Source organism: Dreissena polymorpha, chromosome 14 (assembly GCF_020536995.1).
Source record: "Dreissena polymorpha isolate Duluth1 chromosome 14, UMN_Dpol_1.0, whole genome shotgun sequence".
In the NCBI taxonomy this organism is placed as follows: Eukaryota; Metazoa; Mollusca; class Bivalvia; order Myida; family Dreissenidae; genus Dreissena; species Dreissena polymorpha.
Window position 1 is genome coordinate 21,506,106 of NC_068368.1, and position 26,215 is coordinate 21,532,320.

At 36.4% G+C, this 26,215-nt stretch overlaps 1 protein-coding gene across 1 annotated transcript in view; it reads right to left on the minus strand.

Annotated features, from left to right (window-relative positions):
* The window catches only part of LOC127858164 (transcription termination factor 2-like), an 84,724-nt gene extending 59,618 nt beyond the window's left edge, over nucleotides 1–25,106 (minus strand). Inside the window, exons 1-8 of the mRNA XM_052395132.1 lie at nucleotides 25,023–25,106; nucleotides 8,906–8,975; nucleotides 8,262–8,529; nucleotides 6,192–7,099; nucleotides 5,787–5,964; nucleotides 5,248–5,439; nucleotides 4,883–4,982; nucleotides 2,400–2,539 (exon numbers count right to left, since the gene is read on the minus strand). Of these exons, the coding sequence (XP_052251092.1) occupies nucleotides 2,400–2,539; nucleotides 4,883–4,982; nucleotides 5,248–5,439; nucleotides 5,787–5,964; nucleotides 6,192–7,099; nucleotides 8,262–8,529; nucleotides 8,906–8,938 (1,819 nt within the window). The 5' untranslated portion in view covers nucleotides 8,939–8,975; nucleotides 25,023–25,106. The remainder of the gene's footprint in view (nucleotides 1–2,399; nucleotides 2,540–4,882; nucleotides 4,983–5,247; nucleotides 5,440–5,786; nucleotides 5,965–6,191; nucleotides 7,100–8,261; nucleotides 8,530–8,905; nucleotides 8,976–25,022) is intronic.
* Between the last annotated feature and the right edge of the window lie 1,109 nt (nucleotides 25,107–26,215).

The following is a 26,215-nucleotide window of genomic DNA, read 5'->3' on the forward strand; positions in this document are numbered from 1 at the left end:
CCGGTACCCAGTGACTGACAAAACCGCTGGTCATCCTTGACCAGTGGAGTCACCGGGTAATCAACGTGGGATGGAGGTTCGTTGCGTTTGCGGCTGATCAACGTCCTCCGGCGACCTGCTTTTGTCCATACGTCTTAAGCCCACAAATCGCAAACCGCACATTTGTTATTAAATGTGCAACCGGTACATGCCAAGCAAGTATCGTGGGAATCCCACCTTGCCTTGATATGACCACAAGAACCTCTATCCTGTAAGTTCATTCTGAAATAAAAGAAACAGAAAGAACCTACAAAAGACAAATTAATGATTATAAATTCAAATAAAAGGTTAAACCACAAAATGTAAACACAAAGAACGCTGGCCAATTTACCTCAATTACTTATTGGGGAATAGGCACGAATTCCTCGTGCTTCACGTGCTCATGACGTCATGTACATGAGCGACGATACAAACAAAGAAACCCAGCAAAAGCAGAAATATGACAATTACTGCAACAAAAAGTATAGAAATATAAACCGAATGATACAAATAAAAGATAAATAAACTTTATCCTTTTAAACTCCGACAAAAACACAGTGAAAAGGACACATAAGTCCTGAGCCTAAAATAGGCGTGCACATGGTTTTATCCGGAAAGGAAAGATGAGTTGTGGTTCTTGATTTCCTGTTAGGTTGCATTGTACTATGTTTAACCTGATTTGGATTCTTATAGAGGTGGACGATTCCCAGCGCTTGAATATTTTCCGGATGAAATAACTCCCTTGGAAAGGGGTAAGCTAGAGATAACAGGTAACGTATTTATGATATTAAAATCTATTTCATTGCTTTTTTTCATCATTTTGGGAATGCGTCCTGGCCCTTTGGATTGGGAAGAGGTTCATGGGTTTTACTAAAATTGGGAAATAAAAGTTGTGTTTTTAAAATTACAAATTCTTTAAAATTGAGAAATTAAAGTTTAGGGTTCCCAGTTTGTATGAACAAAATTCCCTGAATTTTCCCTGATTTTTCCCCGATGGAAAATAAAAATTCCAGGATCATAATTTTGACCTATTTCTTGTATTAGACACCCTTAATAAATAGCAGTTGCAGACAACGACATGTATTATACAGACATCACAGATCAGTAACGAAAACAACATAGTATCAGATAGGAATGCAGTAAAGTGAAGAGAAGCACTAGTCTCAGCATAAACACAAGTTCGAGTAGAATTTTATGTATGATATTATTACATATAAAACTAGAAATTGCACGGCAGAGGCTGACGCATATCCCCACGCTGCATGTTGTTAGTAAAATGAGTGAAAATCTCTGACCCGGCCCCACCTCAACCCCAGGGGTCAAATCAAAATTCCAAATAGTGCACTGTCGCACATATGCTCATAGCTACTATGTGTGTAAGTTTCAAGGTTCTAATGCTAATAGTGTAGGAGGAGATAGTGGCCAGGACGGATGGACAGAGAGCGGAGATGACCACATAATCCCCACGCTTTTCGAAAAGCTTAGAGATAACAAGAGCTGTGTTTGTGAAACACAATGCCTCCTACTGCGCCGCTTTGAAGCCATATATTTGACCTTTGACCTTGAAGAATGACCTTGACTTTTCACCACTTAAAATGTGCAGTTCCATGAGATACACATGCATGCCAAATATCAAGTTGCTATCATCAATATTGCAAAAGTTATGACCAAGGTTAAAGTTTTGGGACAAACACACATATACAATGACAGACACATACAGTGACAGACAGACAGACAGAAAGGGAAAAAAAAACAACCAATCATTCGATCCGGGGGCATAAAAATAAGAACTTATGTGTTACCATCATGATTTAATTCTTGTATGCAGAGACAAAAGGCATGGAGATCTACTTGATACTAGAGCCATTTTCCTCTTGTGACGCCATGTTGTTAGTCTGAGAGACAGACTAGTCGCTTTTGGTTTTATAGTTTGTTATATATTACAAGGTTATAATTAAAATTATATATAAATAGGTGCATCACATATGCTCTATTAACAGAGATAAAGAGAGAAAGAAGTAAGTATTTACTAATAGTACACTAAGCTAACTCTATACTACAAAGCCACCATAGCTATGCAGAGATATCGATTTGCTGTTTTAACTGTATGGACTTTTTGACACAAGTCAGGAAAGTCTGACCAAACAAAGCTCCCTGATTTCAGGAACTTTTCCCAAATTCCCTGACTTTTCCCTGACTGGAAAAAGTGAAAGTCTTTTTCAAGGTTTTCCCTGATTTCCAGGTTGGCTGGGAACCCTGCAGTATTTTCAATATGATTTTAACTAAGGTTCTAAGGTTCAACATATAGAGCTGAATAGGGAAATAAACTGAATGTTACAATAAAAACCCAAAGGTAAACAAATATCATCTATAGAACCTACCAAGAATACCTCCCGAGGGTGACTGGCGTTCACGCCACACAAGCCATGCCAGGGCCTGACGCTGGTGAGTCATGAGAGGAACTACGAGCCCTCTAGGGTCCTCCAGCTCCTCATCTGTCTTAGGGCACGACTCCAGCTGCCTGCCAATGACATGAACAATCTTTAAAATTAAAACACATCAGTTGAACGTCACGGTATCACTACATAACCACATTTAAAATCAGAAAAACACTGTCCGTCTAAACTTGAGTCTTGTAAAAGAGACTTCCTTTAAACGTAAAATACCATGAAAACGGAGAGTGATGTCCCTGCTTCACTAAGTTTGGACTACTCTTTACCCACAAGCATAAAGCACTGTTTTCCCAGCAGGAGGTTAATAATACATGTGGGCATGTTGTTAGACCATGATTTTCAACTGAATCAGTTTGCTCATTTTTAAAGCAAAAGAATTTCAATGCAATTGTCATATGTTTGACTGCAGTAATTATTCTGTATTACATGACTTTTATGCAACAGACTTTGTCCACTAAAAAGAACAAGAATACATTAAAATTTATAATATCACATGTGTAATGTATTATTGCAAACTAGTTAAGACGAAAGTCTTGGCTGACATTACTTTAAATTACCAAAGCAGAATTGAAAACAATATGTCGGGCAAACAATATTTATGTTCCATTAAAAAAATGTATATCACAAAGATTATTTAACTTGAAAATGCAATCAAAAGATAACTAGAAATGGCGCGGCAGAGGCCGACGCGTATCCCCACGCCGCATGTTTGACCCAAGGGCGCCCCAGGGTTGATCATGGGGCCATGCATAGTTGAGATTGACTGTATTGTCATAAGAGAAGTTCAGTATCAATTAGAAGTGAATGGGTGTAAAAATAAAGAAGTTATAGTAAAAGGCAATTTTGGGAGGGTGTGGCCTATGTGGGCGGGGTGCCCCAGGGTTGGTAATGGGGCCATGCATAGTTGAGATTGACCGTATTGTCATAAGAGAGGTTCAGTATCAATTTGAAGTGAATCAGTGTATTAATGAAGAAATTATAGTAAAAGGCAATTTTGGGCGGGTGTGGTCTATGTGGGCGTGGCGCCCCAGGGTTGGCAACGGGGCCATGCATAGTTGAGTTTGACCGTTTTGTCATAAGAGAGGTTCAGTATCAATTTGAAGTGAATCAGTGTAGAAATGAAGAAGTTAATGTAAAATAACCTAAATTTTTTTTATAGTAAATGGATTTTTTTGGTGGGTGTGGCCTATGTGGGCGGGCGCCCCAGGGTTGGGATTGGGGCCATGCATAGTTGAGATTGACCCTAATGTCATAACAAAAGTTCAGTATCAATTTGAAGTGAATCCGTGTAGAAATGAAAAAATTATAGTAAATGGAAATTTTTGGTGGGTGTGGCCTATGTGGGCGGGGCGCCCCAGGGTTGGGAATGGGGCCATGCATGGTTGAGATTGACCGTATTGTCATAGGTGAGGTCCAGTATCAATTTGAAGTGAATCGGTGTAGAAATAAAGAAGTAAATGTAAAATAACCTAAAAAAATGAGTGATAATTTCTGACGCAGCCCCACCCCAACCCCTATAACTTTTGACCCAGGGGTCAGATCAAAATTCCAAATAGTGCACCGTCGCACATATGCTCATAGCTACCATGTGTGTAAATTTCAAGGTTCTAGTGCTTTTAGTGTAGGAGGAGATAGTGGCCAGGACGGACGGACAGACGGACGGACAGACGGACGGACGGACGGCGGAGATCACCACAATATCCCCACCTTTTTTTCAAAAAGCGTGGGGATAAAAAAGCAGAGAGATGAATTAAGGGAGTAAATGCAGTGATTGTCGAATATGGTTATCAAATGATCACTCGATTGTATGAAACAGAGGAAATTGAGTGTTACCTCAGGTTACAAAATTACTGACAACTTTATTACAATACAAACAGGGATTTTTAACACATAAAAATAATCTAGCCAGGTCATTTTGCGAAAATAAATGTATCTTTTATCAAAATTTTAAAATTTGAACATGATTTTAAAAATAAGTTGTAAAATACAAACATCATTACAAAACTAGCAAAATTGTGTATTTAAAATTTAATTCATTAAAAATTTTCATTGCTTTTATTTATCAAATCCCAATTGTATTTTTCTTCCCAAAAATATTGAAGATTTTTTTGGAATGGTAAAGTACCATATTGGAATAATATATACTGTTTTCTATTGGGAATGGGGTGGTATACCGGCCCTAAATTATAGGGAAAAAACACTGCTCATACTCTATCTTGTTAGTGTGAAAAGAAACAACAATCTTCTCTCAAACAAATGTCCTCACTGTTGGGAGCCTTCATTAGATTCCACCCCATAGACACCAAGTGCTGGTTCTAGTCCCAGGAAACGGACTCGAGAGCGTTTCAAAAAAGCCTTAGGCTTTCTATGCAATCGAGCTTAAATAAATAGGTTAAAACAAAATGTCCTACTTGTGCAGTTTCTCAATGGCATCTTTTGTGACACTGCCCACTTCTCTCAGCCTGGCGTCCGTCATACGACCTCCATACAGCTGCATGGCCTGAGGGTTGGCTGCAACAGTACAGACGATATCATACAAACCTAGCCCTGTTGTTGACCTAACTATTTGACATAGATTGATCCAGTTAAAATGACAATTATTTCATTGGTTTTTCGAAAATATCCCCCCCCAAAAAAAATCAATATCATACAATAATAACATTGATTTTGGAGGATTTTAAAAGGCAACTTAGTTTTTTGAGCATGGGCCCAGAGGTTTCATTGTGTTTTAAAGCTGGTTATGTATTGACACAAGTAGGAGCCGGGTGTCTCATACCTGCATACATCTGCTGGAGCACATGTTGTGGTATCTGTGTGACGTGGGGTAGCAGGGTGGTCTGACGTAGGTGTTCCGGGTTGTGTGGGACGTGAGATCCGGGCTGAGCTGGCGCTACGGTCCCACCCGGGTAGACCCGGATCACCTGGGGCTGTTTGGGAACAGTCTGTGACGACTGGTGTGGGTTGGGTGCTGGAAGCAGAATAGCAAAATAAATATTAAGTCTGAAAATGTGTTGTCTTTTTCTTTTTCACAATTCAGTTCTGGTGTAAAGCAACAAAATGCTATGTCTGAAAGGAAAACACAAAATTTATAAATCCAACGTGATATGACTTACTTATTTTTTTTTTGTTTTGTAGAAACAAACAACTGCAAAGTATTTTTATAAAAAATGTGTAATCTTAAGGGAAAAATATTGAATAATGATAGATGAACAAACCTCCTTAACTTAATTCAAGCCATCAACTGGTTTAAGAATGTTTGGAATAAGAATATCCTTTTATCTCAAAACAAACTACATTAAAAGATAGTGGTCATACCTGAACTGACTGAACCTTCACTATTCGCTGAGGCAACGTTCTGACTGTTTAGCTGAGCGACCTTGACCTTCAGCTTGTGATCAAGGTCAGCTAGAGTGGTTGCCATAGTTTCCACTGTTGACATCAGCCTCTCACCCTTGTCCGGAAGCTGGGACATCTTTACTGTTGCTACCAAGGCCTGCAAACAGCAAGAAAACTTGTTGACAAAGTTTTGTTTGCTCTTCATAACAAAAGTACGTGCAAGGAAAAATATCATCTAAGAGAAATTAAGTAAAATTAAAATTACTTTAGCAAAAGTTCTAGCATCAGACAAGTTATAGTGTTGTCATTCAAATTGTGGACAATTCTGTTTTCTAAATTTTTTTTAGGGGAGGGGGTAAACAATCATTTTTTGTCTGACTGTACCTTTTGCTTTTCAAGCTTCTTTGCCAGCTCATTGCGTGCCTGGATATCAGCCTGGAGAGACTGGTGCATCAGGGATGTTGCAGGTTTGAAACCAGCCTGCTGAGCTGGCCCAGTAGACTGGGTCCTTGCCTGTGTCCACTGTTTACCCTGTCCAAGCTTTTCCTGATGTGAACCAGTCTCAAACTGACCAGCCTGCTTGCTTAATGCTTCAAACGATTTCATTGGCTGATTTGCATTATTATTCAGTGGCATTGCAGATTTGATTGGCTTAGATGATTCTGATACATTTTCATTAGGCTTTATAGCCTGATCTGAAGTCTCTTTGGTAGCTTCTATGGGATTCTTAAAGGACTTCTCCTGACTGGTGCTTTTTATAACAGGTGCAGGTATGTTTTCATCTTCTGTCAAATCAATAACCAGTGGCTTCTGAGAATGAACAACTTTCTCTTTCCTTTCTTTTGGTAACTTTACTACTTCAAGAGACAAGCTTTTACCTGTCTTTTGCTGTATATACTCTGCTAATGGCTGTGATTCAACATTAGGATCTTTTCTGGTACTGTTGTCGTTGACATCATTTTTATTTTTCTGCAGAGCGCTCTCTGACTTTTCTGACCTACTCAACACTGGGTTACTTTTACCAACAGAGGCAGCATCGCATTTAGAAGCACTTGATGACTTGCTTAATTTCAGCTTATTAACTTTAGGCTCACGACCATTACCATTGCTCGTTACAGACAGTTTATCTTGTTTATTGGTCTCAAGTTGTTGCTGGGTATTGTCTCTGTTAGGGGCCAGTATGTTCCCAGTTCTGTCATCTAGATAACTCTCCTTCAGCTGATCAATACTCATGTTACCAAGATCAGTGCTGATATCTACAACGTCATGGCTCACTGTTCTCACGTCTTGCCCTAAACATACATTCAGATATGACTTTCTCAAATCTTGTATTCAACAATTTTTATTGAACTTTATCATACATCTATATTTAATAGGCTGGAAAAAACTGGATAGTGAATGGGATCAATGATGTCATAAAGGCATGACAGGACTTTTTTTCCTTCTTTGGGACCCGCCGAAAAACGGCCCTTTCCCCTTGCATTTTTTTTTACTATCAGCAGGTAAATTTTCCCCCAGACTACTTTTTTTTCCCCTAAAAAAAAAATTTTTTTTTTTTTTTTTTTTTTTAAACTTTAAATACATAAGTTACCCTAATCCAGTGTAGAAAATATAATATATTGCATAATTAAATTATCTGTTGCCTTGAATTTGTTTTAAAAACAGCAAAATATGTTAAATTGATTATTTAAGACTTTCCTTATTTTCCCCCAAAGACGTTTGGCGTTTCGCGTGATTTTTTTCCCCATAATCCGGCATTTCGCACAATTTTTTTCCCCTCAAAAAAGGCCAGGCCCTTTCCCCAAAATCAGATAAAAACCCCTGCATGAACATTCTGTTTGTTATGGCACTTACCATATACAGCAAGTTCCAATGACTTTACTCTTGTTTGATTGTGATTTGTACACCTCCAATTACATCAATATTAATTGGTTATGTTTCATTTTATTTAATTTAACATTACAATAATCATTAATAACCCTTTTTTATAATTATTTTCTCATATTTTCACAACAATTGTTAAATATCTAACAAAAAATCACTTGTCCTGAAAGAAGACCACGACCAACCCAAATATTCACTCCTCATTGCGAGTGGAATTGTTCGTACACAGGTCATGATGACATGCAAATATTCATATTATTTAATAATTCTCAAAGCCCAATGAACAGCACCTTATTTGAAATAACATCTGGGCGTGTTATATTGCTACAAATTATAAGGCCACACCAAAAAAGGTTTTAAAGGCACTCTGATTATTTCTAATCAAAGTCTATGTCTTAAGTATAGTTCTTAACCCTTTATCCCCACTTGGTTCAAGTATAAAACAAAACAAACTAATTCATTTAAAAACTTTAGATTTGAGGAATTTGTTTACAATAATAAATGTCTTTGATTTTATTGTGAAAATTGGGCTTATTGCCTTTATGGTCTGTGAGACCAATCTAATTTTACCGTCACATTGTTGTGCAAGTTTTGCCACGGAGTTTTGCCTGCCATCCCCAGTCTCCTCAGCACAGCGCTCCAGCACTTCGTCTCTCTCTCGCCCCAGTTCAGACGTCCCAGTCTTTGCCTGGGGACTCGTCTGCACACGCTTTCTGTACTCTTGCAAAGAGATTTTCTGCTTCTGTGAGGATCCGTCTGGGCATAATTTCGATGACATGTCGGTCTGCTTACCAGACTCCCTGTAGTTCAGGTCCTTAAGAGGTCTCGGTTCTAGGCTCTGTTGATCAGATAAACAAAGAAAATCTCAAATCTGTTAACATAATTATTTCATAAATTATTACCCCCGGTAGGTGTACTGGCTGCCCAGTACTGGGTTCTGCTTAACAGTTTTATAATATTAACAAATTCTGTTATAATTATGGCAACATCATATGATTACTTTTAACAAGCATAAGAAACAGAACTAAACTGATTGTGTAAATATTTTCTACAATCATAGTTACAAAATGTTAAAGTTATTTTATGCTGATGAGCAAGATGAGAATATAATTTGACAGTTCTTCTTTTCCCTTTTTTTAATGAAATCATATAATTAAAACAAAAGCTCCCTTTAACAATTAGCAAATACTACCACACAAATGTCAAGCACTTACCCTTACAAAGCCTTCTTGTGATTTAGAATTCATGTCAACTTATGATACCCACTCAGGCCACTCAATCAATCTGGAAATAATGATCATAAAACTCATTTTTTTAAAGTATAATTTGGAGTTTGGTATATCAAACACGTAGGTACAGATGATGACAATATCAAAATACTACACTGGTAGGTGTGTAAAGTGGTTTTCAGTTAACAGATACATGTACATGTACTCTGTCTAAGTTGTAAACTATATTAAAATAAATCACATAGAACCATTTATTAAGGTGCAAAGATAATCACATACTAAACATTGTAACAACATATAAAAGTCAATGTTTTTGTTTTTTTAATCGGGTCTGGTATTCGGCTTCATTCCCAATTGAAACAAGAGATGTGTTTGTCAATAACACAATGTCCCCTACTGCGCCGCTTTGATTTATTTATATTTTTTTATCATTTGTCAGGTACAGATAATCCCTTGGATTTGTTTTTTTGACCTTTGACCTTGAAGGATGACCTTGACCTTTCACCACTCAAAATGTGCAGCTCCATGAGATACACATGTATGCCAAATATCAAGTTGCTATCTGAAGCGACATAGAAGTTATGAGCATTTTTCCCAACCTAAACGCAAAGTGTGACAGATAGACAGACAGTTCGATCACTATACATGCCCTCCTTCGGGGGCATAAAAAGTATATATTTTTCCAAATGGGATCTAAAAATTCCCAATAGTTTTTTTTTTTCAAAAAAATACAAATAAAACAAGAGCTGTCTCCATCAGAAGACATATGCCCCCAAAAACGCTTTTTAAAACCTAAACACAGATTTCGAAACCTAAATGCGGAACCTAAGTTCAAGGTCAAGGTCAAAGGGGTCAAATTTATGTGCCTATGGAAAGGCCTTGTCCATATACACATGCATACCAAATATGAAGGATACATCTGAAGCGACATAGAAGTTATGAGCATGTTTCGAGCGGAAACGCAATTTTTTTATGATTCAAGGGCCGTAACTCAGAAGTGCCTGGGTAAATTTGGCTGATTATTGAACTTAACCTAGATTTTATTGCCTTACAAATCTTTATAAAGTTTGGTGAAGATCCGATGACAATTGGTAGAGTTATTGAGCGGAAACGAGAAAAAACCCTTTTTTTATGATTCAAGGGCCGTAACTAAGGAGTGTTTGGGTCAATTTGGCCGATTATCGAACTTGACCTAGATCTTATGACCTTACACATTATCATGAAGTATGGTAAAGATACTATGACATTTGCTTGAGTAATTGATCGGAAACGAGAAAAAACACAATTTTTCGATGATTCAAGGGTCGTAACTGAGGAGTGTCTGGGTCAATTTGGCCAATTATCAAACTTGACCTAGATGTTATTGCCTTACACATTGTTATGAAGTTTGGTAAAGATCTGATGACAATTCCTCGAGCTATTGAGCGGAAACGAGAAAAAAAAATTTTTACGATGAATCAAGGGCCATTACTCAAAAGTGTGTTGGTCAATTTGGCCGATTATCAAATTTGACCTATATGTTATTGCCTTACACATTTTGATGAAGTTTGGTGAAGATCTGATGACAATTGCTCCAGTTATTGAGCGGAAACGAGAAAACCCCCAATTTTACGATGATTCAAGGGCCGTAACTCAGGAGTGTCTGGGTCAATTTGGTCGATTATCAAACTTGACCCAGATGTTATTGCCTTACACATTTTCATGAAGTTTGGTGGGTCAGAGGCATGTGTAATCGTTCAAGGCGATGTGCTCACATTGAGCTCTGTTTTTATTCAACCAATCATCAATTAACTCTTAATTTAGATTGATGCAAAATGTATAAGTTATTTTCTGAAAATCAGTCAGAAAAGAAAGTAAATTTATGTGAAACATCAAATTGTGTTGGTAAGCGCTCAATTTGTTTGATATACAAAACTGGAGTTTTTACAGGTTTCTAAGCCTCAGGTGGTATAATGCACAGAATAACAAGTAATAGTATCTTTGGAATTATTTTGGGCATGAAATACAAAAGCAGTCTGCTTTTAATTCACTATGATGCATCTACATGTATCGATAGCAGTTAGCGACCCCTATCATGGTGTGAATGCCAGATAAAATCAATTATTTGCAGATACATGAAGATCACTGATAAGATCGAAATGTCTGGCATGTATGCACAAGAGTAGTAAAACAAAGACATATTTTTAAGATATGTAGCTTTTGTCCAAGTAAGGACTCAAGCCTCGCAACTTAATTACTTATGTTTTAATATCGCTCTATGGTCATTGTCGGCTTTGGTACTACTTACATGTACCCCCGGTACTCTGAAGTATACTTACATGTACCCCGGGTAGGGTAAATATACTTAAACATACCCAGGCTATATTAGACTGTACCCGAGTTGTTTTCCTGCCCAAAATCTGATGTCTTAATAAATGCAACCGATACTGGTAAACGATATTGGTTGCTTAAAGAAACTTCTCTTTAAAAAAAACACTACATCACCATGCTTTTTGAGCATGAGTTTCTATGATATAGAGGCCATTTAACAGACAAGAGTTCCGCGGTCGGAGATGACCGCATTGAAGCCGGATTTTTTATTTAAATGACAGGAAAGTACCTTTCGTGTTTTTGTCAATGCAATACTTAAATTACTGAAATATTGTTCAAAGGTCAAAATGAAATGTAAGTACTTTTCAAGGCATGAGCAAACCTTGTGTTATGTTTTGAATGCATGCATATACATGAACAACAATAACATTTAAGGTCACAAATATGAACTTGAATTGACAATTAGGAAAGTTTGATCTCAATTTTTTTATTAGCAAATTAGTAAGATATTGTTTGAAGTTTCCATCAATTTCATTATCAAATGTAAGAAAATAAACTTAGATGAAATAATACTATTTATTGTTTTGCTTTCACATACCTACACAGAAATCCAGACAGCCTTATGATCACTCCAAGCATACCAAAGTTATAACAATTTTAACATTTTAACATTTAAGGTCACAGTGACCTTGACCTTCAAATGAATGACATTGAAATGACCAGTGGTCATCTTCTAGTACTGGCCAATCTTTATTTCAAGTTTGAAGACTCTAGGTACAAGCATACCAAAGTTATAACATGAAATAAGAACTTTAACATTTTTACATTCAAGGTCACAGTGACCTTGACCTTCAAATGAATGACCTTGAAATGTCCAGTGGTTACTTACTAGTTCTGGCCAACCTTCATGTCAAGTTTCAAGACTCTAGGTCCAAGCATACCAAAGTTATACCAACTTTAACATTTTTACATTCAAGGTCACAGTGACCTTGACCTTCAAATGAATGACCTTGAAATGTCCAGTGGTTACTTACTAGTTCTGGCCAACCTTCATGTCAAGTTTCAAGACTCTAGGTCCAAGCATACCAAAGTTATAACAACTTTAACATTTTTATATTGAAGGTCACAGTGACCTTCACCTTCAAATGAATGACCTTGAAATGACCAGTGGTCATCTGTTAATCCTGGCCAACCTTCATGTCAAGTTTCAAGACTCTAGGTCCAAGCATACCAAAGTTATACCATGAAATAAGAACTTTAACATTTTTACATTCAAGGTCACAGTGACCTTGACCTTCAAATGAATGACCTTGAAATGACCAGTGGTTACTAACTAGTTATGGCCAACCTTCATGTCAAGTTTCAAGACTCTAGGTCCAAGCATACCAAAGTTATAAGAACTTTAACATTTTTTATATTGAAGGTCACAGTGACCTTGACCTTCAAATGAATGACCTTGAAATGACCAGTGGTCATCTGTTAATCCTGGCCAACCTTCATGTCAAGTTTGAAGACTCTAGGTCCAAGCATACCAAAGTTATACCATGAAATAAGAACTTTAACATTTTCGAGCACGCCGCCACCCCGCCCGCCCCCCCGCCCGCCCGACAACATCAATCTATAAGCCGAGATTTTTTCGAAAAAAATCCGGCTAATAATAGACACTAATGTTAACAAAATTAATTTAACAAAAATAGCTGACAACGACCAATTTAGCGTTCAAATTCCCGGGTACGTTTAAGTATATTTACCGTACCCGGGGTACATGTAAGCAGGGATCATATTTTTGTCGGTTTTGTCGGTCCTAGACTGATTGAGGTCATGAAAGACCGATTGAAAATCACAAACAGTCGGTCTGATTCTGTTTGCTAAAATTCCCATGTCATGAAATCGATTACACAGTGCACACCCTAAAAACATTCTTATCACGATTAGGTGTGATAAACCATTAGCTGCAGTCTCTAAACCGGTCAGGACCAGACTATTGCGCGTCAGCCGACTAGTATCAGAGTATGGCCCCAAGCAGCGAAGATTCGCGCGGCTGTGTATTAGTCACGCGTGAATAACCCCCTGTCAATATCAATCAATAATTTCCCTGGCTTATAGCACAATCGGTCCGTAAGGTGTACTCGTCCAGGATAAAATCGTTGACAGTTACTTCGGAGGTACAAACCTGGATGTTATCCTCGTGGAAATTGTGCATTTCATGCATGATACAGTAAACTGTCATATAAACAAAGAAGAAAATCGGATATTCTGCAATAATAGTGGGCTGACCTTATACACTGAAAGCACGCGCTGTAATTAAACAAAATATGCAGATACATTTTCCACCAGCGTAATAATTTGGCAATAAATAAATAAAAGTCGCGGATCTGATTGACAGAACAGCCAAAAGTTATTTTTATGGGCGGAACTTCACATAAAATAGTACACAAGAAAAATAATATACATTGTATAAATCTTCAGTAAAAATTGTGTTATAATCGAAATAATTTGTGTTCTTTATTGTTTGTTGTTGAATAACCCACGACCGAAAGTTTAGATGCATGGTTTCAAATCATATAATCCCTACGCATCTTAACTATCGGCCGTGGGTTATTCGACTACAAACTATAACGTACATGAATTATTTCTTAACTATTTGGTTTTGTTATTGTCAGTAACAAACAGGGTTGGCACCAATCAACCGCCCCGGTGGTTTTTACCGGTTAAAACCGCCCCGGTCAATACTCCCAAAGTGGTCATTACTGGTCGATTGAACTTCACCCCCAATTTTAATTTATATTCCATGCCTAATTAAACAATATTGATAATATAAATTAAACAGACATGTTGCCAATAATGTCTTAAGCAATTAATACCCACTATTTTATACCTGTTCATGCAATTTGTAGGCCAATCTCTCAAAATTTTGCAAATAAGTCAAAGTTGGCCAATTGGATTTTTCTGGTTGATTGAACTTTTTTTCAATTCTAATGAATTCTGATGCTCAGATAATTCTGTGCTTGATTCAACAAGAACCTGTCAATTACTGTGTATGAGTTGTTCCTCATACCCCACTGTCCCCACAGTCTTCTAACAGTCTTCTCACCTATACAGGTTGGGGCACCCAAAACTGATAATAGGGCCTTAAATGGCACCTTTTTTGACACAATCCTTAATTGTCATGTATTCTTGCATTGATTTCTTTAAATACTTTTTAAACAAAATAGTGAAAAAAACTTTATTTTTTTATTGATATAAGAATATAAAAACATAATAAGAAAAAATTATAAAAAGAAAAAAATAATTGAAAAGAAGAGTAGACCCACAATTGGAACACATTATTTGTTGGCAAAATCAAGAACTTTGATTGTTTATTCATGTGAATACCAATTGAACTTTTTAATATGAAAGGGATAAAAACCATCTTCATACAGAAAGGAAACACGTTAGAAGTAACTATTAAATTAATAGCAAGTACAATGTAATCTTCTTTTGTGTGAGTGATATGAAATAGCCTAAGGGCAGATTTGCTTAACCTTTTCCCACTTAGATGCAAAGTGATAATGGCTATGTGCAAACAGCACAAAACCAGAACAGCCTGCAAGTAACTTGCAGTCTTTCAGGTTCTACGCTGTTTGCTGCTCATCAGTATCTTATGGTTGGATATGAAGCCTGTAAAGCTTGAATCTAGTGCAGGGCCCTCAATCTATTAAATCTGCAGCCGAAATTTGGCGGCAGTCCCCCACCTGAAAAGTATACTTTTTTCCCCTTTTTGGGGAAAAAATTCCCCCTTAAAATTTTTTTTTTTTTTTTTTTTAATAGAAATATGTGTCTCATGATTATTCTATCTCAATTCTATTTCAATTTAATCTTTGCAAACATACTAAATTATGAAAAATGCAATGAATATACAGGGTTGTCATTATGATTGGAAACAAAGGATTATTTTGGAAAAGTAACCGATTCGGCCGGGGCTCAAGGGGGCCGCCTTGGTCCCCTTGTAGGTGCATGGCAATGCCCTGGTAGGGGTGTCAGGGGGGCAAAGCCCCCTGACCGAAAACGAATTTTAGACATTTTAGGGACAAAATACTGCTATTCTCAGAGCATAAAAATTAAAATGAGGTCTAAAAAGAATAGAAAATTTTAAGATTTTCACATGTTTAGTAAACTGTACTATGTAAAAACATATTATATTGATAGATTTTTGCATGTTCCAATTCTATCCATTACTCGATAATCCAGTATAATTACGATTTCTTTTTTTTTAAACCAAATTACGGCAAATATTGACGATGAATGTCGTCTGCCATTTAACGCAAGTGCATATACAAATTGAATTGTGGGATAGGGGACTTCCCATTTAACATGCGTGAATCACGTGACGCGATTTGAAAGCATTGTAAACCGTTTATATTTAGTAATTACGACAAATCAACGACTCAATCTTAACTGTTACATGTACCTCCTTTCAGAAAAGTTTGCGAAAGTGAAAGTGAAATTCTGAGAATAAAAACGCATCTTTCTTTAAATTTTACTTTTTATTTTAAAGTACTTTTCCTATATGTATGCATAGTTTGGCAATCTCAAAACACGTTATTTACCTACTTATTACATAATGTGCTATGCCCATTTGTATAACAAAATGCACTATTTAATTGAAGTTTTTTCCAAATGCGTATAATTTAATGTGTTATCCGAAATCATTTCCAGATTTCATTATTCACGGAAAATTAAGTAAATTCTAGCAACAGAGACACATTTCTCGTGTTTTTCATGCACAGATGAAAATCATGCCAAAATTAGACTTCATGTATAACATCACGTCATTCTTCCTTGGGAAAAGCGTGGACTTAAATATTTAGATGCTGAATAACAACTTCGTAACGCAGAGGTCGCTAATATCTTTTGTTTTGGTAGAAAATCGAAGAGCATTTTTTTAATATGTGGAAACCTTTTCTCTAACTAAAAAAATTAGTTAATTACGCTCGACAGTGCTACATTCATTGAGATACGGTCAGTAATAATCTGTGAAATGTACAGCTATTTGATACAATTTTGTGTGTAATTCGGCTGCCCGAGTGCTGATTGGTTGACATGCTTACCAAGAAGAATTTGATTGACAGCTGGAAAAATCAATATTGGCCACTCGCTGAGAAATTCATTGAACACAGTAGCTCTTAGGCGGAGTTAATGGACTGACTGAATGGGCGTCGCTCTACTATACTACGGTTATTTCTCGTCAATTATTGTCGGTTTGCGTGATAAAAACTTCCGATAGCAATTTAAAAGATTCAGGAAAAACAACTGATTTTCTGGCGATTTTAACCGATGAATTCGATCGGCATTCGGTTAATAATGACAACCCTGAATATAGTGCAAACATGTACAAATGTAATAATGAGAGAGTAAGTAAAAATCTCCCCCTAAAAGGGAAACGCCGCGAAAATTCCCCCTCCTAAGGGCTGCGGACCCCTTCCCCCAAAGTAGTGTGAGGGCCCTGTAGTGAGAAAGGTCTTAAATTAAATACAACTTTCTTAAGACTACAAATGCTTTAAAATACGTATCTAAGTGGTAACGGGTTAATTGTAAATATCAGAGACATAACACTGCATGCATTTTATTACCAACTAATAGGCCAAATTTATTACCCTAGAATACACAAGAGTTCTGTTTGTCGATCTGCTTATCAAATAGATATATCAATAGATAAGGCCAAAAAAAAAAATAGTCTTGGTTCAGGGAACCCGACCGACCCTATTTTTTGCCCCCGACCCTAACGATTTTTTTGGTCCATGGAAAAAAATCTGATGGCGAAAATGCTAAAATCTCGTAAAATTTCATTGAAAACAGCCACCAATTAAACCTGGATTGGTTTTCTATATTTTTCTCTTTGTTTCAATGAAAGTGTTCGCAATTTGAACAGTGAACAATAACCGGTCTGCACGTGTATACGAGAGACATCGCTTGACCTTATTGTTATTGAAGTGCGCATGCTAGCTGGCCAATCAACATTGAGCTCGCTTACACATGAAATGACGTTGTTAAATGAAATGTAAAAATGGGTGGAGCTATGGAGTAATATTCGGTCATTCATGCGCAGACACTGTGCACTTTGAATACACAGTTAATATTGTCGTCTGCAAACAAAATAGCGGCCGGTCGCAAATGTTGTATTATTAAAGATTAAAAATGAAAAGAAGCGTGACAATATTTTAATTATTTCCAAGCTGTCTATTGATCTGAATTTAAAAGTGATAATTAAATAATTAGTTCTATGTCGATGATGTTACAACTTTCTGCCAATTTCCGATCGAAATGAAAAGATGATAATTAATTAATTTGTTTGTTTTACTCGCACACTATGCTAACTGACAGCAGCGTATTTTAATCAAATAAAAATGTGAAAAACACGCGCGGTTTAATTTTAATTAACATTTCAAATTTTTAACACATAGGAAGAGTCATTCATCTACACTACTATAAAAATGGAAGTAACCACTTTGTCTCTAAAGTCGCCAACATGGCGTCTTTAACCTTAAAGCGTTGTTGGACGAAAAAGAGTCATAACAAAAAAAAATTATTAAAACACAAAACACTAGAACATTCAAAGAGTCATGGAAACTTGACAACAATTGGCTTCGCTTTGATAATGAATCAAAATCAATGTACTGTGACGCCCTTAGCCTGTACAAACCAATAGCAACATTCAAATTTATGTACACTGCTCACTTCCTGTGCGATGCGCTCAAACCCATTGCCATTTTATCAAAAAATGTACCAGAAGAAAGACTTGTGCTATTCTGAGGTTACCCTCCTTTTGACAGCCACTATTCAGACTCTTGAGCACCTGTCGGAGACTAGGTCAGGTCTCATGATGAAAAAATTCTGAAGGTCACACCCCAAACACGAGAGACTCATAAAGATGGCTTGTTCACTTTTGAATATGAAGGTCACACTATCACAGACAGACAAAGAAAAAATGGTTGGCTAAAAGAAATTTTGGGCCAGCGCTAGCCCTGAAGAAGTGCATAAAGAGCTAGGAATATTGAATAATATACAACGACTAAATACCACATGTGCAATATTAATCATTTGGTCAGTGTTTAAACAATCATGGGTGCATTAACTGACCCTTTTTCACCCTGAAATCAGTCGACTGGTAAAAAAAAAAAAAAAAAAAAAAAAAAAAAAAACCTACCTACCCTCCTACATTTTTCTGGCCATGTTCCCTGAACCAAGACTATTTTTTTTTTTGGCCTAAGTGAAATGCTATGGTACATGTACCTACAATAGTAATAATACTTAAGGTACAGATGTGATACACTGAGATACAGATATTGCCTTAGTCCTTATGTATTTGAGGCTGTTTCCATAAATAATAAAGAAGTAACTTTTTACAGCTTTAAAGATTTTGTTTACAATAAATAACTCAGAAAAAAGTTTATCAATTACAGAATAATTATTGATTTAATATAAAATGGCTCCTTTGTAATGTTTAAATGCTACAATTTTCAATCGACCAGTATTGACCAGTAAAGACCAGTTATGACCAGTATTGACCGGTTTTAACCGGGTATTGACCGCCGGCCCGGTCAATACTCAATTGACCGGTCAATATGCCAACCCTGGTAACAAACCTACGCACAGACATTTGTTTGGTTCAATGCATGTTTGTAAGCTATTATCGAGTTGACAACGATTTAAAATATCTTTGTAGATTTACACAGGCTAATAATATTGACAACGATGAAAAACAGTCAGATAAAACAGCACACGAAACAACCAATGTCAATGAAATAGCAAATGATAAAACAAAATGAGAAAACTCGTATGTTCCGTTTAAAATAATGCCTAAGGAATTTAACTTGTACATTTATTATACCATCTTCATGAATAGCAAAATCAATGGAATATATTTTAGCGTAATTTGTCATGATTTCGGACACTTTTTCCCCATTTAAATCCGGACCGATTGATGTTGCGGAGAAATATGATCCCTGCATGTAAGTATACTTAAGAGTACCCGGGGTACATGTAAGTAGAACCCGAGCCGACAATGACCAATCGAGCTTTAATATCCTAGTGCACGCCTTTTTCTGCCTATCTTACCAAATGCCAAATATGGATGTTTTTTCCCAATTATTTTTTTTCCCCGATTTCAGACCGAAATAATTGAAGCCGAAAAATATGTTTTCCGGTGGATAATCGGGCGCTGTGTTTTAGCGTGCCAATGGGAATTCCGCGTATAACGTCATTGTAACGAGTGTTCCATAATGCAATTTTGCGATCTTGATACTTCAGACAAAATGACGACCGCTTGTGTCTATGCATTTCTTAAGACACATTTACAGTCATTTTCTGTCAGAATTAGCTTTTAAATATTGAAGTGCTTGATTATTCAGAAGTATCAGGTATGTATACGAGTGATAACCATGTGTACGCATTAATAATTGTAAATTGGTTGAGAATTGATATCGATGGTCTGAGGTAAATAAATGTGCACTACTAGTTTCACTTTCAAGGTTACTGTGGTTCGAAAGAATAAATTTGGGTAAAAAATTAAGGAAATTGGATCCAGTATAAAAAATATTGCATAATTGGAAGTACTTTCAAAGTAAAATACGATAAATTGACTCCAAGACACACAAAAACTGAATGTTTTGTGGGGAAATACTACCTCCAGGCAGTCTATGGAATCCAGAATCTAGTTCTTGAATGCTCTGAGCTTTTATGTGTACCTTAATTACTATGTTTTCGGACACTCTAAGTTTTTGTACACCCCTTTTTTTAGCAAAAATAATTATTTTTTGTGACTCTTAATTTTCGGACACACGAGTTTTTGTTCATAATTAATGTCTCTAAGTTTTCGGACAGTATATTTTACAGTGCTATTTTTCCAAATATCAGTCCTGCTTTCCATATCTAATGACACTTCGATCATGGGGTTTTACAACCAGATTAACATCATAAAACATGGGAGGTGCATGCCTGAGGGCAACGGACCATTACATTTGCGTTATTGGGTAAATAACCTGTAAACAGGTATTAAACAATGGTTTCGCCTGATAGCATAAGCGTTATGACAATTACCAGGGGTAGTGCCAATTAACAGTTCAATATCTACCGCAATGGTACTACCCCTTCTCAGTAAAATAACTGTGACAAATACTATACGCTTCAAAGTGTGATGCACCTTATTGCAAGTTTTACGAACAATGAAAGGTGTTAGACAACAGCTATCGGAAATGAACAATAAAGTATTCGTAGTTTGCTTTTTTATTGCGTTAATTACATGTTCATACTACAGACATTCCCAAAAGTATTTTAAGTCCACAGGACATCCGGTCCGGTAGTCTTAGATAACTTGCAGGACCGGAATGGGATTAATAGGACCGAAACATCAATGTACAAACATATATATCGTATTCATATATTTTCGAAGTTAAGTGTTATGTCGTTCGGCAACAACTCAGATGCTACATCAATACTAAGTGTTGGTTGTTTTCGTAAGTCGCTAAGTTGTATGGTTACATATTTGTTTTCTTAATTCCAGGGGTGTCAATTGACCCAAATTTGAAATTCGGAAAATTAAGCTAGGGTCTGGGACCGCAGGACCCCAACGGGGATTAAGGGCCGAGTCCCTATGGGGGGCACCCCCGTGACCTAGCTTATTGTACTTTTTTTGTAGTTTTTCTAGATGCAATTTCTGTTGACTACAATGTTAAATATTATAAACCATACCATCCGTATCATCGCATGTGTATCGTCATTTATAAAAAATTTATAAAGGACGTCGAAAATAAATTAAAATTGACGAATCATACTGTATCCGAATACGACAGTCCGAAAACATGTATATGTTTTGCACATATAATAAAATGTGCTTTATACATATCGTTTGAATGTAGAAAATGTAAACGAATAACCAGTAACCTAGCAAATATGTAATCAATATATAATTCGGTTAACATATTGCTTTACAATATGCTACTGCAGTGCTTAACATTGCTATAATTTGATCACTTAAAATTTCAAGATGGCGGACATTAGCAGCATTTCGCAGAATTGTAAGATTTTTTGGAAAGTAGCGAAGAGGTTTCGTCAGTTACCGTTCATTCTTTGCCAGCCACTAACCAATTAGAAATCGATAAATAAAAGACCGGATGAAATTGGTACCAAGCGCAAATTTCCGGAATGCCAAGGAATATTCGTTCTCAAATGATCGCACACTGGAACGTATTCGATAAAATAAATCAACTTTTCTTCTTGAATTATTTCCCGAACATTCGGACCGGCAACATGGCATTTTCAATCGGACCTGTCTTTAAAACGTCGGTCAGGTCCGACACTTTTGCGAATGTCTGTACTAGCGCGTATCGGTACATCACATGCTCATCATCAAACTCGTTAGTCAAAGTACAACTTTATAGTAACTTTCTGTCAAATAAATTAAGCATTTAAAATTATTTAAAATACAGTGAAAACATATATACCCTGTAATTGTAATTAATACTAAAATGGCATGGTATTTTACAAGCGCGTGATATTACCGATAGTCATTGACACAATTGACGCTATTTTTGGACACTTCCAATTTATGACTCTAAGTTTTGGACACCTGTGACTCAGTGTATTTTGTCAATAATTTATGTATCTAATTTTTTGGACATGAAAGAAAATAATTATTTTAAGTGTCCGAAAACATAGAGTAATTACAGAACATACGTACAGCTCTTCACGGAGGGTCAATAGCTGGGATTTGGATTATAGCAACTAACCCAGAATCTGACACACCCATTAACATTTCCTGAAGTCAAAGTCAGAATGCCAGTTTGTGTTACCCAGAAGCGGTTTCTGAGCAAGCAAGTGATGAATATTTGCCAATGCCAGATTCAGAGTCACTCTTCTTTGTAGCTTCTTAACATTTCAATACTGTAAATTTGTAATAGTCAGCTTTACTTGTGTGTTTCAAAAACTGGTTGCCTTCAGACATTTTGCAACTTGAATTTTGAATAAAAATATGTTGAATGCAGGTCCTTTGACTATTCAATATTCATAAAAAAAACTTAATGACATATCGAGCTTTGTATTGTATGTGAACTTCAAGCATAACAAAGTATGTGGTTTTTTTTTTATCACACACATACTTACATTAGCAGTGGACAATGACTGTTGCATGATAAACATGAGCACCGCATAACGGGTGCCAACGCTCGACTGTGAAAGCTTGTCAGAAAAAAAGGTATTTATTTTTTTAGAGGTCACAGTGACCTTGACCTTTCACCTTGTGACCCAAAATTGGGTGAGGCGTGTAAAACTCATCAGGTGCATCTACATATGAAAGTTGTAGGTGGAAGCACTTTGATTTACGAGCCAATATTAAGGTTTTAGCACAAAAACTACGGCTAATGGCAAACGACGAGCAGGCTATGACAATACCTTGGGTTTTCTCCGAAAACAGCAGAGCTAAAAAAGTTAAAAAAACAGTTTAATACTTTCTTTAAGTTAGCATTATTGGGCAATACATATTTATGAAAACATTAGATTTAAAAAGAACAAATCAGAAAAAATCATTTCCAAAATAATGCTTTTGTCGATGAAAATTCTTCCCAATTTGGTAGATTTCGTGACTCGAAAAAATCCCAATTTTCCTAGGTCATTTTCCCCAAAATAGACAGAACAAGGGACAAAATTGTCACAAAACCAGGTTTTCATTGTGAAAAAAAAATCTGATAAAGGGAGAAAACTCAAACTGAACTTTTGAAATGACCAAAAAAATTAACCCCCTTTGTAAGTTTTTTTTTTTTTTTTAATCTATTTTTAGTCGTGGCGACCTTGACATTGGAGATATTGACGTGATTCTTTCGTGGGACACACCGTCCCATGATGGTGAACAAATGTGCCAAATGATTTTAAAATCTCACAATGAATGACATAGTTATGGCCAGGACAAGCTCATTTATGGCCATTTTTGACCTTTGAACTCAAAGTGTGACCTTGACCTTGGAGATATCAACGTAATTATTTCGCGCGACACACCGTCCAATGATGGTGAACAAATGTGCCAAATGATTTTAAAATCTGACGATGAACGACATAGTTATGGCTCGGACAAGCTCATTTATGGCCATTTTTGACCTTTGAACTCAAAGTGTGACCTTGACCTTGGAGATATCGACTAATTATTTCGCGCGACACACCGTCCAATGATGGTGAACAAATGTGCCAAATGATTTTAAAATCTGACAATGAACGACATAGTTATGGCTCGGACAAGCTCATTTATGGCCATTTTTGACCTTTGAACTCAAAGTGTGACCTTGACCTTGGAGATATCGACGTAATTATTTCGCGCGACACACCGTCCAATGATGGTGAACAAATGTGCCAAATGATTTTAAAATCTGACAATGAACGACATAGTTATGGCCCGGACAAGCTTATTCCGCCAGCCAGCCAGCCAGCCCGCCCGCATTCGCCAATCTAATAACCAGTTTTTTCCTTCGGAAAACCTGGTTAAAAAGGGCCGGTATTGAGACCCCTGGTCTAGCAATAATTCAACGCTCGGATTTATAACCCAAATGGTTGCAGGATAATGTCAGAATGTTGCAATTTACATGAATTTAATGTCCTTTTGAAGTTTATTTATTGCTTTCCTTCATTTGGTCACGAACGACAGTGTTTAGTGAAGCACACTGATCAGCTATGGAGAACTGCGGCTGTGTTTATGAAGGGATTCTAATGTACTCCTAGTTGCAATAATTCAACTCTAAGCTTTATAGCCCAATGGGCTTCTTAGAGTTGCAATGCGCTCTCTTGTCCATGGTGCAAAATGTTATCAACAATGCAATGGTTAAGAAACACTGAAACTGCCACTACTTATTAAAGTTTACCTATTTAAACCACAAACTCATCCAAATGGTACCATTAAAGCAAGAAATAATTGATTTTTATTGACTTTGGTTTTGTTTTGTACGCTGTTTCTGCCATATTGGAAAATTGACCCAATATTGGTTAGGTCGCAGTACACCAATATTTTGCATGTCGGGTTATGTGCTCCAGCGTATCAAGTCGATAACGATGTGGTATTTGATATGGAATACACTGTTTCAAATTTAAACATAAACATTTCAGCGAGAAAAGTGTGTTGAAACATCGTCGTGTTTTTATAGGGCGCATGCAAAGGATAACATCCGTAGGGTGCCATTCAGGTAAATTTAACATGTTCAAGAAGTTTATTCATTATTTTCCTCAATTTGTCTCGAACGAGGTCTGTATAGTGAAGCGCGCAGATTCCATGCGCAGAACTGCTCCCATGTTTATGAAGGGGTGCATATGGACTGCCAGAGCCGCCATAGCAAAAATTATCAAGGCTCTGGGAGTCCGCTCATATGGACTACCACTGGTCTATCTATATTCTATTGATTTTAATGGATGTGGGATTTTCCCAGTTTCTCTTTTAATCACACCATGTTGATGTATTTTTTTGTAATTAGTTAGAGGATAGGCAATATTCAAAGATACATCATATTTGACGTTCAAGAGCTGTATGGCATAATGAGAATGATATCTCTTTAAAACCGTTCAAACGTCATTGTTAAAAGTCATAGACTCTTTATGTCGAGCTTATATTTCCATTGGCCGAGGTCGCGAAAATATATACCGAATCTTAAGGCTGCGCAAATAAATTTCATGTGTCTTCAGTGATCAAATTTAATTTATTTTCATTTATTTGTAAACCACCATAAGAAAGAATCATATTTAACTTTGATTAAAGCGTTTAAGTTTTGCAAACGATACTTACCCGAATTTAATAAACAGTCATTTTGATTTTACGTTCAAAATAGTGCGGTAATTTCATCCTGTTTATATTTTGGTATGGTCACACACCACTAATTGTATAAAGAATTACCACCAGCCTAGTTTTGACTGGTTCCGAGCAAAGCTCTTATCAAATCCCTGCACCATAACATGCCATATGATGATGATCGATTCAATGTCCTTTTACTGTTTGTAAGTGTTTATTAGTTCCAGCGTACGCGGCTCTATTATCGTCAGGCTCCTTAAGTCGGCATGTTTTTATGTATACGTCATTTCCTTTTTCAATTGGACATTGAAGAGTGTTGGGCGCTTGAAAATTTGAAAGGTAAATACATTTACTTATTTCAAAATTTAAAATCATCTTTAAAAATAAAAAATAAATATAGTAATGATTAATGACGACATTAGGCCGCGTACACTAGTGATCAACAAGAAAAAGAAGTTTCTTAATAAGGCTGTATCTCATTTGACTGCAAAACATATCATTCTTTCATTAACATTAGATTCACCCGGGGGGGGGGGGTAACGTCCTATATACGGGTATATAGGGGTGTGCCGATTCTATGGGGGGTGTTTTTTCGACTAAAATTATAGATATGGGTATGGTTTTGTGCATCTAAATATAGATATGGGTATTGAAATCAGAAATTTGGTTGTATATCAATGCATATAGATTTGAAAGTATCAGTATCAAAATGGGTATGATAAATGTCATTCTTGTATATAAATGGGTATCAAAAAGTAAATTTCAGTAGCGGGAAAGATATATAGCAAATTCAATAAGTATACTGACTTTTTTTTACTGTTTTGATATAAAAGAGATTAAAATTCTAGTATGAAATGAGTCCACTTTATCAAATTCTAGTGTTTAAATGGGTCCAGTTTATCAAACTTCTTGTATTGAAATGGGTCCACTTTATCAATGGTGTCGTATACAAATGTGTATGCTTTTCAAAGATCTTGTATCAAAATGGGTCTACTTTATCAGAGTTCCGGTATAAAAATGGGTCACATTTCGGAAGTCTCAGCGGGACACCCATACCCTAAAATTTGGGAAGTTACCCCCCCCCCCGGGAGATTCACCCAATCATACAGATGTATCAATCCAAATATTTTTAATTTGAGAAATGTTTTATAAAAAAAAATCATATTTATAATATGTATAGAAAATATAAC